This window comes from Orcinus orca, chromosome 10 (genome assembly GCF_937001465.1).
Source record: "Orcinus orca chromosome 10, mOrcOrc1.1, whole genome shotgun sequence".
Classification (NCBI taxonomy): domain Eukaryota; kingdom Metazoa; phylum Chordata; class Mammalia; order Artiodactyla; family Delphinidae; genus Orcinus; species Orcinus orca.
In genome coordinates this window covers 7,285,223-7,298,700 of record NC_064568.1, presented here as the reverse complement: position 1 = coordinate 7,298,700, position 13,478 = coordinate 7,285,223, and the positions used below count along the sequence as shown (strand labels likewise).

Below are 13,478 nucleotides of genomic sequence, written 5' to 3'. Positions count from 1 at the left end.
GGTTCCTCTGACTCCAAAGCTGCACTATTTCCACAGTATCAAAAGGTCCCATTTTTTGTTCCTGACTCTTTCTACTCCATCACTCTGTGATCTTGGGAAAGGCATCCAGCTTTTGGTGTTGCAGTGACCCCATCTGCAGAGTAGGTATAATATTCCTCTGGTAGCCTAAAGGTACAAGACTAGGGACAATGATTTCATAAAGTTATAAAATCAGTTTGTAAATCTAAAGAAGTAATTTTCCCATTACTTGTTCTGTTATTGTCACCCATCCTTTAGCCTGCGTAAGCAGTATTTTCATCGCCTATGTTTTGTACTCCTCCAAGGACCCTTTTATTTGTTTCATTTAACTGTTTCTTAGTACCCCACTTCTTTCCAAAAGTTAGTCACAGTGGCTCCTAATAAAGTCACAGGCATAGGGCTTCCCTGGTGACGCAGTGGTTGGGAATCCACCTGCCAACGCAGGGGACACGGGTTCGAGCCCTGGTCCGGGAAGATCCCACATGCCGTGGAGCAGCTAAGCCCGTGCGCCACAACTACTGAGCCTGTGCTCTAGAGCCTGCAAGCCACGACTGCTGAGGCCTGTGTGCCTGGAGCCCATGCTCCGTGACAGGAGGGGCCACTGCAGTGAGAAGCCCGCGTGCAGCAACAAAGACCCAATGCACCAAAAATAAATAAATTAATTAATTAATTAATATTTTTAAAAAGTCACAGGCATAAGGCTAAATTCCTTTAACTTGAGGTAAAAAAATGAAGGAGTGGGGAAGTGTGGTGGTGGAACTACATACAGAAACCCTAGCTGAAGGATGGAATAAAAACCAAGTGTAAAATTTCTTAGAGTCTTGGCATCCAAGTCAAAGAGGGCATTTGGGTGAGTTAGTTAAGGAGCCATCTTTGGTGTCAGCTAATCAGAAAGCCTGATCTCTGACAAGGACTTGTTGTAAAGGTTTTTATATGAAAGGTAGTTTTTACCAGAAGGGCAACCCATGTGATGTTATACTAAATCTCAGTTTTTTAAAAGCAAATCTTTGGGAACTCAAGTAATTTGGCCCAATGCGTCACTCTCCTCTCACCGCTGTTCACATGCTAGCCAGTCTCTTCTTCCTCTCTTCCATCCTTTCATCTGTTCAGCCCAGCTCCGTTTCCCTCTGGCTTTCTACTGCCTCTCTTGTCTGTTAGTACTGACTGCCATGCCCACCTCCCAACACACAGACCCCTCTCTGGGCCTGCCCTCTCTCCTAATGGCTCTTCAGTGCTCTTGGCTCCAGTAAGCAGCCCAGCCCAGCTCCTCTGCTCCTTTTCTTCACCCCTCCACTCAGATTCACTCTTTCCTCGGGGGAATCAGATCTGTTCTCCAGGCAGCAGCTTTCAGCTGGTGCACTGCAATCAGTTGGGAGGTGTGTTGCATGTAATTTGTTACTACTGTTAGCAGAACTGCCTCTTTTGGAAATGATTTACTTTTTATATAAATGTAAGAAGATTTGAGGTCATCCCTCTAATAACACCACTTGCTCTTGCTCACATCTGGTATGCTTTCTTGAGGGGGAGAGAGAGGGTGGAGTGTCAGCTGCTGTGTCAGGAATTGTACGTGACATGCAGCCTACCTTATCTGCACCACACCCTGTAATCTTGCTGCATGGTGGGAGTGTGTTATGCACCATCACATAATGTCACGTGTGTCGTGGCAGAGAAAAGGTTGAGAGCTGGTGCCAAGGCCTGGAAGGGACCAGATGTTTCACACTAGCCCTGAGCCACACCCTTTTTCAAGGATGAGGACATTGCATTCACCCTGGGGAAGAGGTAAAGGGCTAAGGAAGAAGTTGCTTCTGATAGACACAGTATTTTAGTCTGTCCTCCCGTCCACCCCCTAAATGTCTTTCAAACGAGCAACACTGAGCACCTATTTCTGTGTGGTGAATCAGACATGGTTCTTGCCTCTTATCTAATAGTGGAGGAGTTAAGACACAAAAACAGTTATAACGCAAGACAGGGTGGGGCAGATCTATACAAAAACTAATAATAAAGCTAACATTTATTGAGTACTTGCTCCATGCCAGCTACTGTTCTAAGCCCTTTACCTGTAGTAACTCATTTAATGTTCACAACAGCTGTATGAAATAGGTTCAAGTTAGCATCACCATTCTACAGGTGTGGAAACCAAGGCCCAGAGAGATCAGCTCACTCGCCTGCTGTTATCCAGAGCATGGCTCCGGAACCTCTGCTTGCCTGGCCTGCTGTAGCCCCCAGAGCCACATTTCCCTTGTGGAGAGGAGAGGGGAGGCATGGGAACTAACATTTATCTAGGGCCTGCTGTGTGCCACTTGATTTAGCCCATTTGTTTCTCATTCTGTCATCAATAAAACTGAGGTTCAGGGCTTCCCTGGTGGCGCAGTGGTTGAGAGTCCGCCTGCTGATGCAGGGGACACGGGTTCGTGCCCCGGTCCTGGAAGATCCCACATGCCGCGGAGCAGCTGGGCCCGTGAGCCATGGCCGCTGAGCCTGCACGTCCAGAGCCTGTGCTCCACAACGGGAGAGGCCACAACAGTGAGAGGCCCGCGTACCGCAAAAAAAATAAATAAATAAAAATAAGACTGAGGTTCAGAAAAAGGGCAGTGATGTCCTGAATGCCACAAAGTAACAGAGCCAGGATGTAAATCCAGGTTTGTTAGAGGGCAAAGCCCTGTTCTTTCCGTTGTAGCTCCCTGTAGCTTTACAACACCAGGGTCAGGCCACCTAGAGTGTGCATGGCAAGGGGGTGGGGAGCCTACTTTGTATCCCAGGCACCTGGAGCAATCGTTAGCTGCAGTCCTGCTGGCTCACTGAGTGCTGTGAAGTGGAGTTTGAATCCTCACTCTGCCACTTCCTGGTTGTGTGAACTAACTGTGTTGGGTAGTTAATTAACTTCTCAAAGCTTCCAGTTTCCTCATCTATAAAGTGAGGAGAGTAAAAACATTGACCCTATTGCTATGGGGAAAATAAATGTGATAACTTAGCACAATGCCTAGCTTATAGTAAATGCTCAGTAAATCTTAGTTATTCTGACTGTTATTTCCCAAGGTTATCCAGAGAGTAAAGAGTACCTAGAGTTTGAGGGAGCCCTGAGCTGATGCTGGTACCAGCTAACAGAAGACCTACAGCAGCTGCATTCAGGACATAGCCAGTTGGTGCTAAAACAACTTATGTATGATTTGCAAATGAAAACTGAGGACCTTCCTTCCTCTGACTCCTTGTATCATCACCCAGATCACCCCAATAATGGGTCCTAGCTGCCCCATCCTTCAGGAGTCTGGCTGAGCCTCTGCACCTCAAAGGAGGCAGTGTAGCAGCTAGGACATGAGCTTTGAAATCGGCATGGTTGGGTTCATATCCCAGCTCTGCCACTTTCTCACAAGAGGACCAGGGCAGGTGAATTAACCTCCCCAAATGTAAGTTTTCCTTTTCTGCAAAATAAGAATGATTATAGGACTTAGAGTGCCTGGGGTAAAGGTGAGGATAGAATCAGACAACACAGACGTAAAGGCACAGGCCTAGAATAGGATGAGTACTCGGCAGATATAACCCATGGTCTTTAAAGGAGGGAAATCTCAACCTTCTGGTGCTGAGCTGCCTATGTGCACTGCAGGTACATCGAGAAGTCGGCGGAAGAGCTGGATGAGGAAGTAGAGTATGACATGGATGAGGAGGACTACATCTGGCTGGATATCATGAACGAGCGGCGGAAGACGGAGGGTGTGAGTCCCATTCCGCAGGAAATCTTTGAGTACTTAATGGACCGGCTGGAGAAAGAGTCCTACTTTGAGAGCCACAATAAAGGCGACCCCAATGCGCTCGTGGATGAGGATGCAGTGTGCTGTATCTGCAATGATGGTGAGTGCCAGAACAGCAATGTCATCCTCTTCTGTGACATGTGCAACCTGGCTGTGCACCAGGAGTGCTACGGTGTCCCCTACATCCCTGAGGGCCAGTGGCTGTGCCGCCGCTGCCTACAGTCACCCTCCCGTGCTGTGGACTGCGCCCTGTGCCCCAACAAGGGCGGTGCCTTCAAGCAGACAGATGATGGGCGCTGGGCCCATGTGGTGTGTGCCCTGTGGATCCCTGAGGTCTGCTTCGCCAACACGGTCTTCCTGGAGCCTATCGACAGCATCGAGCACATCCCACCAGCTCGCTGGAAGCTGACCTGCTACATTTGCAAACAGCGGGGCTCAGGGGCCTGCATCCAGTGCCACAAGGCTAACTGCTACACAGCCTTCCATGTGACGTGTGCCCAGCAGGCTGGCCTTTACATGAAGATGGAGCCTGTGCGGGAGACGGGTGCCAATGGCACCTCCTTCAGCGTCCGCAAGACTGCCTACTGCGACATCCATACGCCTCCAGGTTCAGCACGCCGCCTGCCTGCCCTGTCCCACAGCGAGGGGGAGGAGGAGGAGGAGGAGGAGGAGGAGGAGGGTAAGAGTTGGAGCTCAGAGAAGGTCAAGAAGGCCAAGGCCAAGTCCCGGATCAAGATGAAGAAGGCGCGGAAGATCTTGGCAGAGAAACGGGCAGCAGCACCTGTGGTGTCTGTGCCCTGCATCCCACCACACAGGTATGAGGGGAGCAGGTGGACAGGCTGTTGAGGGAAGAAGCCCTGTTGGAGACTGACAGCCCCCTGAGTGGAGTGACAGGGTTGGGGTATCTTCTTCCTATCAGGAGCTACATAGAAGTTTTGGGGTTTTTTTGCTTTTTGTTTTTAATATCAAAAGAGATGAGCTCTAGCAGGTCACCTGGCTTTTACACTAGGAAACAGAAACTTCAGCTTTTATCTGGCAGACCTAACGTGTTTTAAACTGCCTTCCATTTTGATGAGGTGGTTTAAGTTAGGAAGAAAGAGGCTGGAATAGCTACCAGCCACAGTGGAAGAAATGGTCCGACTCTGAAGGGAGAATGGAATGAAGAAGGGGGACGGATACGCTCTAGGAATCGTGAAACGGTTGCTGCCACAAATAAGTCCAAATGAGGGCTACAGTCATCAGTTACTTTTTACTCTCTCTTGTGCTATATAGTCGATTTCCTATAGTTTACTGCTGTACAGTAATACTTCATCTTAAAACCTTCCCAGGCTCAGTCTGAGTTGGGTATCCCAGGGTCAAATAGCACTCTGGGCTGCAATGACAAGAGCAGTCTTAGGGGCAGGCTCCCTGACCCACTGGGGAACAGAATTATGGATCTGGCTTAGAGCTGGGAGCTTGGCTCCCTGCCTGCTGAGTTGCCATTGACAGCTCTCTTTGCTCTTCTTTGCCTTAGCCCAGTGTCATAGGCCTTTCTGACAGTAGATTTATTCCCTATTTAGCCCCACTCAGAAACTCTCATTAGCCAGAGACCACTGTTCTGCTTAAGAAAATCAGGGCCCAAGGGGTTTTTCTCTTTGCTCTCCTGCTTCCCAGGCTCAGTAAAATCACTAACCGCCTGACCATCCAAAGGAAGAGCCAGTTCATGCAGAGGCTGCACAGCTACTGGACGCTGAAGAGGCAGTCACGGAATGGGGTCCCACTGCTGCGTCGCCTGCAGACACACCTGCAGTCTCAGAGGAACTGTGACCAAGTTGGGGTACTGTGTCAGATTCCCTGTGGGCTCTAGGAACTAGTGCCAGGGGCACGAGGACAGAGATTTTGGGGGGGCCGTACCGCCCGGCATGTGGGATCTTAGTTCCCCGACCAGGGATCGAACCCGCACCCCCTGCCTTGGAAGCGTGGAGTCTTAACCACTGGACCGCCAGGGAAGTCCCCAAGAGCAGAGATTTGTGACTGTAGTTTCCAGTGTCTGAGGGCTTGGGCTGTTTCCTCCTTTAAACTAGGCCTCAAAGCAAGCTCAGGATGAAATCCTTACAGATGATTTTTAACGCATTTTTCCTATGTGTTCATCTGTTCGTTCACAGCAAGCATATACTGAGCACCGACTCTGTGCTGGGCCTAGGGGCCATGTGGGTTGAGGAGCTTCCACTTCAGTTAGTTAGTGAGCCTACCAATAAATCACTGTGCTCCCTCCTTTGGCTTTGCCTGCCCTTGACCCAAGTTTCCTGGGCTCTCGTCCCCTCTGGCTCTCTCATCATTTCCTGATCCCTCTTTTGCCTCTTCAGAGAGATTCTGAGGACAAGAACTGGGCCCTCAAAGAACAGCTCAAGTCCTGGCAGCGGCTTCGGCACGACCTGGAGCGAGCCCGGCTGCTGGTGGAGCTGATCCGCAAGCGGGAGAAACTCAAAAGGGAGACGGTGAGTGCTCCTGGGCCAACTCTTTTTTACAGTAGAGAAAACAGACCCGGGAAAACAGAAAACATGGACAAGTATGTGTCACCTGTCCAGGAAGCAACAGGGCTGATGCGGGAGTCAGGTCTCGTGAGCTCAGTTTGCTCTCAAGCACACCGGAAGCAGAATGTCGCAGGAGAGTGTGACCGGAATCCTAAATTATGTGATGCAGGTAGCTGGTGCTGGGAGCTCAAGGAAGGGAAAGTCCAGAGGAGTCAAGTACACCGAGCTGTGTAGGGTGGGAAGGAAGGCGAGTTCCCATACCAGCTACAGCCATCTCCTCAGACCTCTCTGCCAAGGGACTGGCCTAGGCCTGGCTGATCGGGCCTTTATGTGTGTCAGATCAAGGTCCAGCAGATTGCCATGGAGATGCAGCTGACCCCTTTCCTCATCCTCCTTCGAAAAACCCTGGAGCAGCTCCAAGAGAAGGACACAGGCAACATCTTCAGCGAGCCGGTCCCTCTGTCTGAGGTAACCGAATTGGACGAAGTAAGAATCCCTTCCCCTCACTCCACCTTCTTTCTGTTCCTCTCCCAGATGGACCCCCGCTGCAGGTCTGGGCCAGGGACTAGGAGGGGACCTTGAAGAGAGGGGCTGGTGGCTCTGGGGCTCCAGGATGAACTGGAGCCACATGCATCACCTGGACTCTGTCTTGTCCCTGTCATATCCCAAGGGCCCAGAATGGGAGGCAATCTGCACTCCTTCCCCAGAGGCAGGGACTGAGTCTGCCAAATGAATTATCCCAGGGCAGGAAGACACTTTCCGGGTGCTGAACCCTAGAACGGAGAATTTAGAAGGCTCAGCACCTAAAGAACCATCTCTGAAGCCCTAGGTCCTGACTGGCAGACTCTTCTCTCTAAAAGGTATAAAATGAGAGGCCTGAGGCAGCAGCCTCCTTATAAGTCTTAATGATAAGTAAAGAGAGCTATAGGAATGCAAGGTGGTGTTTTTTTCCAGAGGATTCCCCTAGTCATTTTCTTACTAAAGCGTCATATGGCTCTAGGAGATAGATTTGGCTGTAATTTCATTACTGTTTTCTAGGTGAGGAAAAGAAGGCCCAGAGAGGTTAAGAGGCTTGCCAAGGTCACACAGCTTGTGACTAGTAAAGTCAAGACTAGAATCCGGCTTTCTTTTCCCCTGTGCTGAATGCCTGCCTCTAACTGTGGTGGGAGGAGGTTGCTGGATGCATTTCAAGGGAGGTTATTAGGAACAGGGGTTCAGGGGGAATGAGGAACGTATCTCCACTTAGCTACACCTACCGTGTTCTCCCAGGTACCTGACTACCTAGACCACATCAAAAAGCCTATGGACTTTTTCACCATGAAGCAGAACTTGGAGGCTTACCGCTACCTGAACTTTGATGATTTTGAGGAGGACTTCAACCTCATCGTCAGCAACTGCCTCAAGTATAATGCCAAGGATACCATCTTCTACCGGGCAGCAGTGCGGCTCCGTGAGCAGGGTGGTGCTGTGCTCCGCCAGGCCCGGCGCCAGGCAGAAAAAATGGGCATTGACTTTGAGACGGGCATGCATATCCCCCACAGCCTGGCTGGAGACGAGGCCTCACACCACACCGAAGATGGTGGGTGATAAGTCACACCTCCACATAGACGCCAATGCCAGGGATGAACAGCTTTCCAAAGTCCCCTCCTGGGAGCAGGCATTGTGTAGGCAGGAAGCAGCTAGGCTGAGCAGTGGCAGGCTATCCCCAGGAATGCGCTCTAAGAAGCCAGACTGGGTGAATGCATAGCAGTCCCTGCCATTGCACATCTCGGGGCTATTGTTTCACAGCTGCTCCTGGTGAGAAGCAGAGGGGGAGAAGAGTGGGTTTCTTGTTGCCTGCCCAGGTTCACGGGGCCCAGAGGACTGCCCTGAGTCTGACCCTTTCCTCCCTATTCCCACCCCTGGCAGCAGAGGAAGAGCGGCTGGTCCTGCTGGAGAACCAGAAGCACTTGCCGGTGGAAGAGCAGCTGAAGCTGTTGCTTGAGCGGCTGGATGAGGTGAATGCCAGTAAGCAGAGCGTGGGCCGCTCAAGGCGTGCAAAGATGATCAAGAAAGAGATGACGGCACTGCGGCGCAAGCTTGCCACCCAGCGGGAAACTGGACGGGATGGGCCTGAGCGGCACGGCCCCTCCAGCCGGGGCAGCCTGACACCCCACCCGGCAGCCTGTGACAAGGACGGGCAGACAGACAGTGCCGCCGAGGAGAGCAGCAGCCAGGAGACAAGCAAAGGTCTGAACCCCGCAGCATGGTGGACCCCGAGGCCAGCCAGACTTTGACTCTGCAGCACACACTCAGCGCCTGCCATGCCCCAGGCAGAGGTCCCTCATGCACAGCCAGCTGCACTTTCTCCCTCAATTCCCCAGTCAAGGGCCTCTTAGCTGCCTCTCTGGCTATTTGTATAAGAGACAATGTTCCCAACTCCATGCCCCCCAGATTATCTCCCCTACTCTACCTGGAGTTATGGTCCTATATACCCAGGGCCTACCCTGGATGTATGCCCTTCCCACATCAGGCCCCTCACCGACTCTCCTTCTCTCTTTCTCTGCTCCAGGCCTGGGTCCCAACATGTCCTCAACCCCCGCACATGAGGTGGGCAGGAGAACCTCAGTTCTGTTCTCCAAAAAGAACCCGAAGACAGCTGGACCGCCCAAGAGGCCGGGCCGGCCCCCCAAAAACCGGGAGAGCCAGATGACCCCCAGCCACGGAGGCAGTCCTGTGGGGCCCCCCCAGCTCCCCATCATGGGCTCCCTGCGTCAGCGCAAGCGGGGTAGGAGCCCTCGGCCCAGTTCGAGTTCAGACAGCGACAGTGATAAATCCACAGAAGACCCCCCAATGGGTGAGCCTCACCATCACCCAGCCCCGCAGTAGAGTGAGCAAAGCTGCCATCCTTCCCCATATAACTCCCACCTATCCCTTCATTTGCCCATAATATATCAGAGCTAGAAGGGCCCTTAGGAATCCTTTAATTCAATTCCCTCATTTTACAGATGGGGAAACTGAAGCCCAGAGATGCTGACCCAGCTAGATTCCCATCCAGGGCCCCCCCCCCCCATTGTATCACTTCACCTTTTCTCTTCTTATCCTCCTTGGGGAATCTCCTTTAAGCCATTTGTGTCCTAAGGCTAGTAACTGCCAAGGGAAGTGCAAGGGGTGGGGCAGAGCTGTGGCCAACTGTGGTGGACACTGCCCAGAGCTAGCTCTGCTGGCCAAGGTTGGAGGAATTTTCCAGCACAGAAGTGAAAGCCAAGCTCTAAGTCCCTCTTACCCCCAGTAGATCTCTGATCTACATCTTCCTGACTGATTCTTTCCCTTCCCCCCTCCCCCCAACCAAGACTTACCAGCCAACGGCTTCAGCGGTGGAAACCAGCCAGTAAAGAAGAGTTTCTTGGTGTATCGTAATGACTGCAGCCTTCCTCGGAGCAGCTCGGACTCTGAGTCCAGCAGCAGTAGCAGCAGCAGCGCTGCCTCAGACCGGACCAGGTACCAGTCCTCCGGATCAAGACCCACCTCCGGGATGGCCTTCTAGATTTCCCTATGGGGAGTGGGGTGGCAGCCATTTTAGCCTAGATTAAGATGGCTCAAACCAAAGGTTCTCTGCAAAATAAATGGAATAGATGAGACTGTCACCATAATGAAACAGAGGAGCCCACCCTGTGTTAAGCTGATGGTTTAGAACAGAGGGCATAAACTGGTTCCTTGTGGGCTGGATTTGGCCTGCAGACATTTTGTTTGGCCAGCATAGTATTAAAAAAAAAAAAAAAGTTTCGGAAGTGGCATATAAAATTCCCAGTTTCTGTAGTCTCTGTAAAAATCAGACTGGCAGTTCTGGCCACTGTTGACTTAAGATGGGCGCATGCATTCAGCACTACTGCTATGTCCAGCCCACTTCAGTCAGATCACCCCCAAGTCCCTGAGGGCATTTGAGTTTGAAATTCTTCAAGTAGCCTCTGCTTTCCAAACGTCTTAGACCCTAGGGGCTTAAAGAAGGGAGGATACCCACCATGCCATTCCCCACTCTTCCCCTCCTTTGAGTTGAGCTTCCCTTTTGTCCACAGCACAACGCCTTCAAAACAAGGCCGGGGCAAGCCCTCCTTCTCTCGGGGCACGTTCCCAGAGGATAGCAGTGAAGATACCTCAGGCACTGAGAACGAGGCCTACTCCGTGGGCACTGGCCGCGGCGTGGGCCACAGCAGTAAGTACGCCTGCCCAAAGCCAGGGGTTCTGGGGGCCCAGTGTCAGGGCCTTGCCAGACCCCGGACTGCTGATCCGCCCCCTCTCTCCCATTCCTGTGAAGTGGTAAGGAAGAGTCTGGGCCGGGGAGCTGGCTGGCTGTCAGAGGATGAGGACTCCCCACTGGATGCTCTGGACCTGGTGTGGGCCAAATGCCGAGGGTATCCATCATACCCAGCTCTGGTAGGCTTCCACTTTTCTTGTCATATCCCTTGTCTTCCAACCCCAGAACACAGACTCAAAAGTAGCAGACTTTTTCTACTCTCTGCTGAGCTGCAGAGCACAGGAGTCTTTGGCAGATAGACACTTAGAGGTCCCTGGTTAGTTTCTCCATCTCTCCCTCTTTCTTCCCTTTGCCCCTTGGGCTCTGAAATAGTTCAGCATGGAAATAAGCCAAGGGTCAGCACTGCAGCCCTAGGAGTGTGGTAACCATTTTCTGTTCCCACTTCAGACGTAGTCTCCAAATTCTTGGATAGGGTAAGCCTTGGGAAGGAGACTGAACTAAACCAAGGTCTTATTACACCCTTAGATCATTGATCCAAAGATGCCCCGGGAAGGTATGTTCCACCATGGGGTTCCCATCCCTGTGCCCCCACTGGAGGTGCTGAAACTTGGGGAACAGATGACCCAGGAAGCCCGAGAGCATCTCTACCTCGTCCTCTTCTTTGACAACAAGCGAACCTGGTAAGGGAGGAGGGGAGCATTTGATGTGACTCATAGCCACAGATGCAACCCTCGGTATCGGGGCAGGTTGCCAGGGAACTCCAGCAACAGACAGCCTGAGCTGTCATAAATCAGTGGGGGAGGGACTTAGATCTTTGAGCAAAAGGGTTGTGTTGACCAAGAGTCTGAGAGACTGAGCGGGCAGCAGCTGACAGACAGCTGTAGCTAGAAATCAAAGGACCGTGAGTGACTGTGACAAATGTGGGGGTGGCTCCCCACCCAGACTAAAGTGGCTTCTAGACTTACTTTTCCCACCTCTGCCTCCATGGTGACAAGATGGGGATAAAGCAGGCATAATCATTCAGGTTCTGAATGCCTGTTCCGTCACACTTACATGTGTGGTCTCTGGTTGTTAATTGTCTGCAGAGGATGTTTAATGTCAGTTAAGTCTGCCTGGAGCCCACTGGACAAGGTACCTATTTCAGGGTAGGTCAAAGCTCCTTTTTGTGCCCATAACTAACCTATGATTACCCCGTTGTGACCGATGACTGGGCTCTTTTCCTCACTAGCCTGTGAGCAGTTCCTTGAGAGCAGGGACTGCATCTCTTGGTTTCTTTAATTCCCACCAGAGCCTGGCCCAGAGTGGGGCACTCAGGAGGAGTTTTTGAAGGAATGAACAAGTGAGGAAGGCTGGTGCCTGTTGCTCCCCCAGAGATAAGAGATGACTTACTCGCTTCTCACCTCGTCCTACAGGCAGTGGCTGCCCAGGACTAAGCTGGTTCCTCTGGGCGTGAACCAGGACCTTGACAAGGAGAAGATGCTGGAGGGCCGGAAATCCAACATCCGCAAGTCAGTACAGATCGCCTACCACAGGGCTCTGCAGCACCGCAGCAAGGTGCAGGGCGAGCAGAGCAGTGAGACCAGCGATAGTGACTGATAATGTCCAGCACAACCCAACCTACAGTGCCCTGCCACCTCTCTCCTCCCCTTTGCTCACTGTCCTGGAGTGGCACCGGCCTCTGCACTGACTCATTCCTGGTCTTGGGGCCAGTCTCAGGGGAAGCTGGGTGGGGGAGGTCCCTCCCGCCCTGAGTGCAGCTGGACTGTACAGAACACTCCAAGGGCCCATGGAGGCTCTGCGCAATGAGAGGGGAGGTTCCACAGGCCAGAAAGCTCCAGAGACCTCACGGCATTGTAGCGCATGTTGGTGGGCCAAGCTTAGGACGCTGCGTAAAACAGGCCATCCAACCACCTCTGCCTACTCATGCCAGGAGAACCCCTAACTGCCTAGTGGCCTGAGGCCCCTGAGGTGGTGAGGTGAGCTGGCATCTGCACAGCCTAGCATTGAGATTGATGTCTGTCCAGCCCGGAAGAGGGGCACTAGGTGACCCCCCTCCCCTGCTGTTGTAAATACTGTAAATAGTGGAGAATTTAAATTATTCTCATTTGTAACTGCGTTTCCGGGTCGCGCCAGAGTCATTTGGTACTAAAAAAAAGACTGGGGCCTGTCCCCACTTCCCTTCTTCCCATAGATTCCCCCACCTTTCAAACTGGTTTGTATTTATTTCAAAGGAAGAAAATATATTGATTCTTAGAAAATAAATGGTCTGTTTGGAATTCTTGGTTCTTGCCTTCTGCCAGGGCAAAAGTGAGGCTGTGTTCCTCGGGGATGGTAAATAATTGGGCCCAAGTGGTTGCTGGCTGCTGTGCCTGCTGCATTTGTAAGACAACAGCAAAGATAATATTGGGTTGGCCGAAAAGTTCATTCGTGTTTTTCTGTAACATCTTACGGAAAAACCCAAACAAAGTCTTTGGCTAACCCAGTATGACAGCTCCCATTCCCCATGTCCTTCACTGAGTGGTAGACCCTGTGCTGAAGCACCTTTAGATACACAGTTTTGTATAATCCTTGCAATAACTACGGGGAAAGTTAATGACAGGGTAGTTACCTCCACAAAGACACCAAGGTTTAGACAAATTAAGTAACTTGCCAAAGTTCCCACAACTAGGAAGTCGCAGAGCTAGCATTTGAACAAGAGCCCGCCTCCACAGCTGGCTCTTCAACCAGTATGCCGAACGACTGGAAGGGAAGAGTCTCGTGGCCATTCCTTCGTGAACTGCAGATGCTTCGAGTCCTTTGCCAGTGAGACGGTCCGGGTGCTGCTTCAGAGTCACTATAGCTGTGTGACCCTTCTTCCCCTGTTTAGCTGGGGCCTCAGCAGGAATGCAGAGGGACTCTTCATTCCCCACCTTGACACCTCTTCCAATTTAAGCATTTACTGGAGGAATGCCCTCTAAGCACCAGGCA

General features: G+C 51.7%; 1 protein-coding gene across 1 annotated transcript in view; it reads left to right on the top strand.

Annotated features, from left to right (window-relative positions):
- LOC101288331 (copine-9) overlaps window positions 1-12,773 on the top strand; it is a 41,811-nt gene extending 29,038 nt beyond the window's left edge. The window contains exons 19-30 of the mRNA XM_049716062.1: window positions 3,620-4,579; window positions 5,418-5,580; window positions 6,110-6,241; window positions 6,617-6,763; window positions 7,547-7,856; window positions 8,186-8,506; window positions 8,829-9,113; window positions 9,610-9,757; window positions 10,333-10,469; window positions 10,572-10,690; window positions 11,037-11,191; window positions 11,924-12,773. Of these exons, the coding sequence (XP_049572019.1) occupies window positions 3,620-4,579; window positions 5,418-5,580; window positions 6,110-6,241; window positions 6,617-6,763; window positions 7,547-7,856; window positions 8,186-8,506; window positions 8,829-9,113; window positions 9,610-9,757; window positions 10,333-10,469; window positions 10,572-10,690; window positions 11,037-11,191; window positions 11,924-12,107 (3,061 nt within the window). The 3' untranslated portion in view covers window positions 12,108-12,773. The remainder of the gene's footprint in view (window positions 1-3,619; window positions 4,580-5,417; window positions 5,581-6,109; window positions 6,242-6,616; window positions 6,764-7,546; window positions 7,857-8,185; window positions 8,507-8,828; window positions 9,114-9,609; window positions 9,758-10,332; window positions 10,470-10,571; window positions 10,691-11,036; window positions 11,192-11,923) is intronic.
- The last annotated feature ends 705 nt before the right edge of the window (window positions 12,774-13,478 follow it).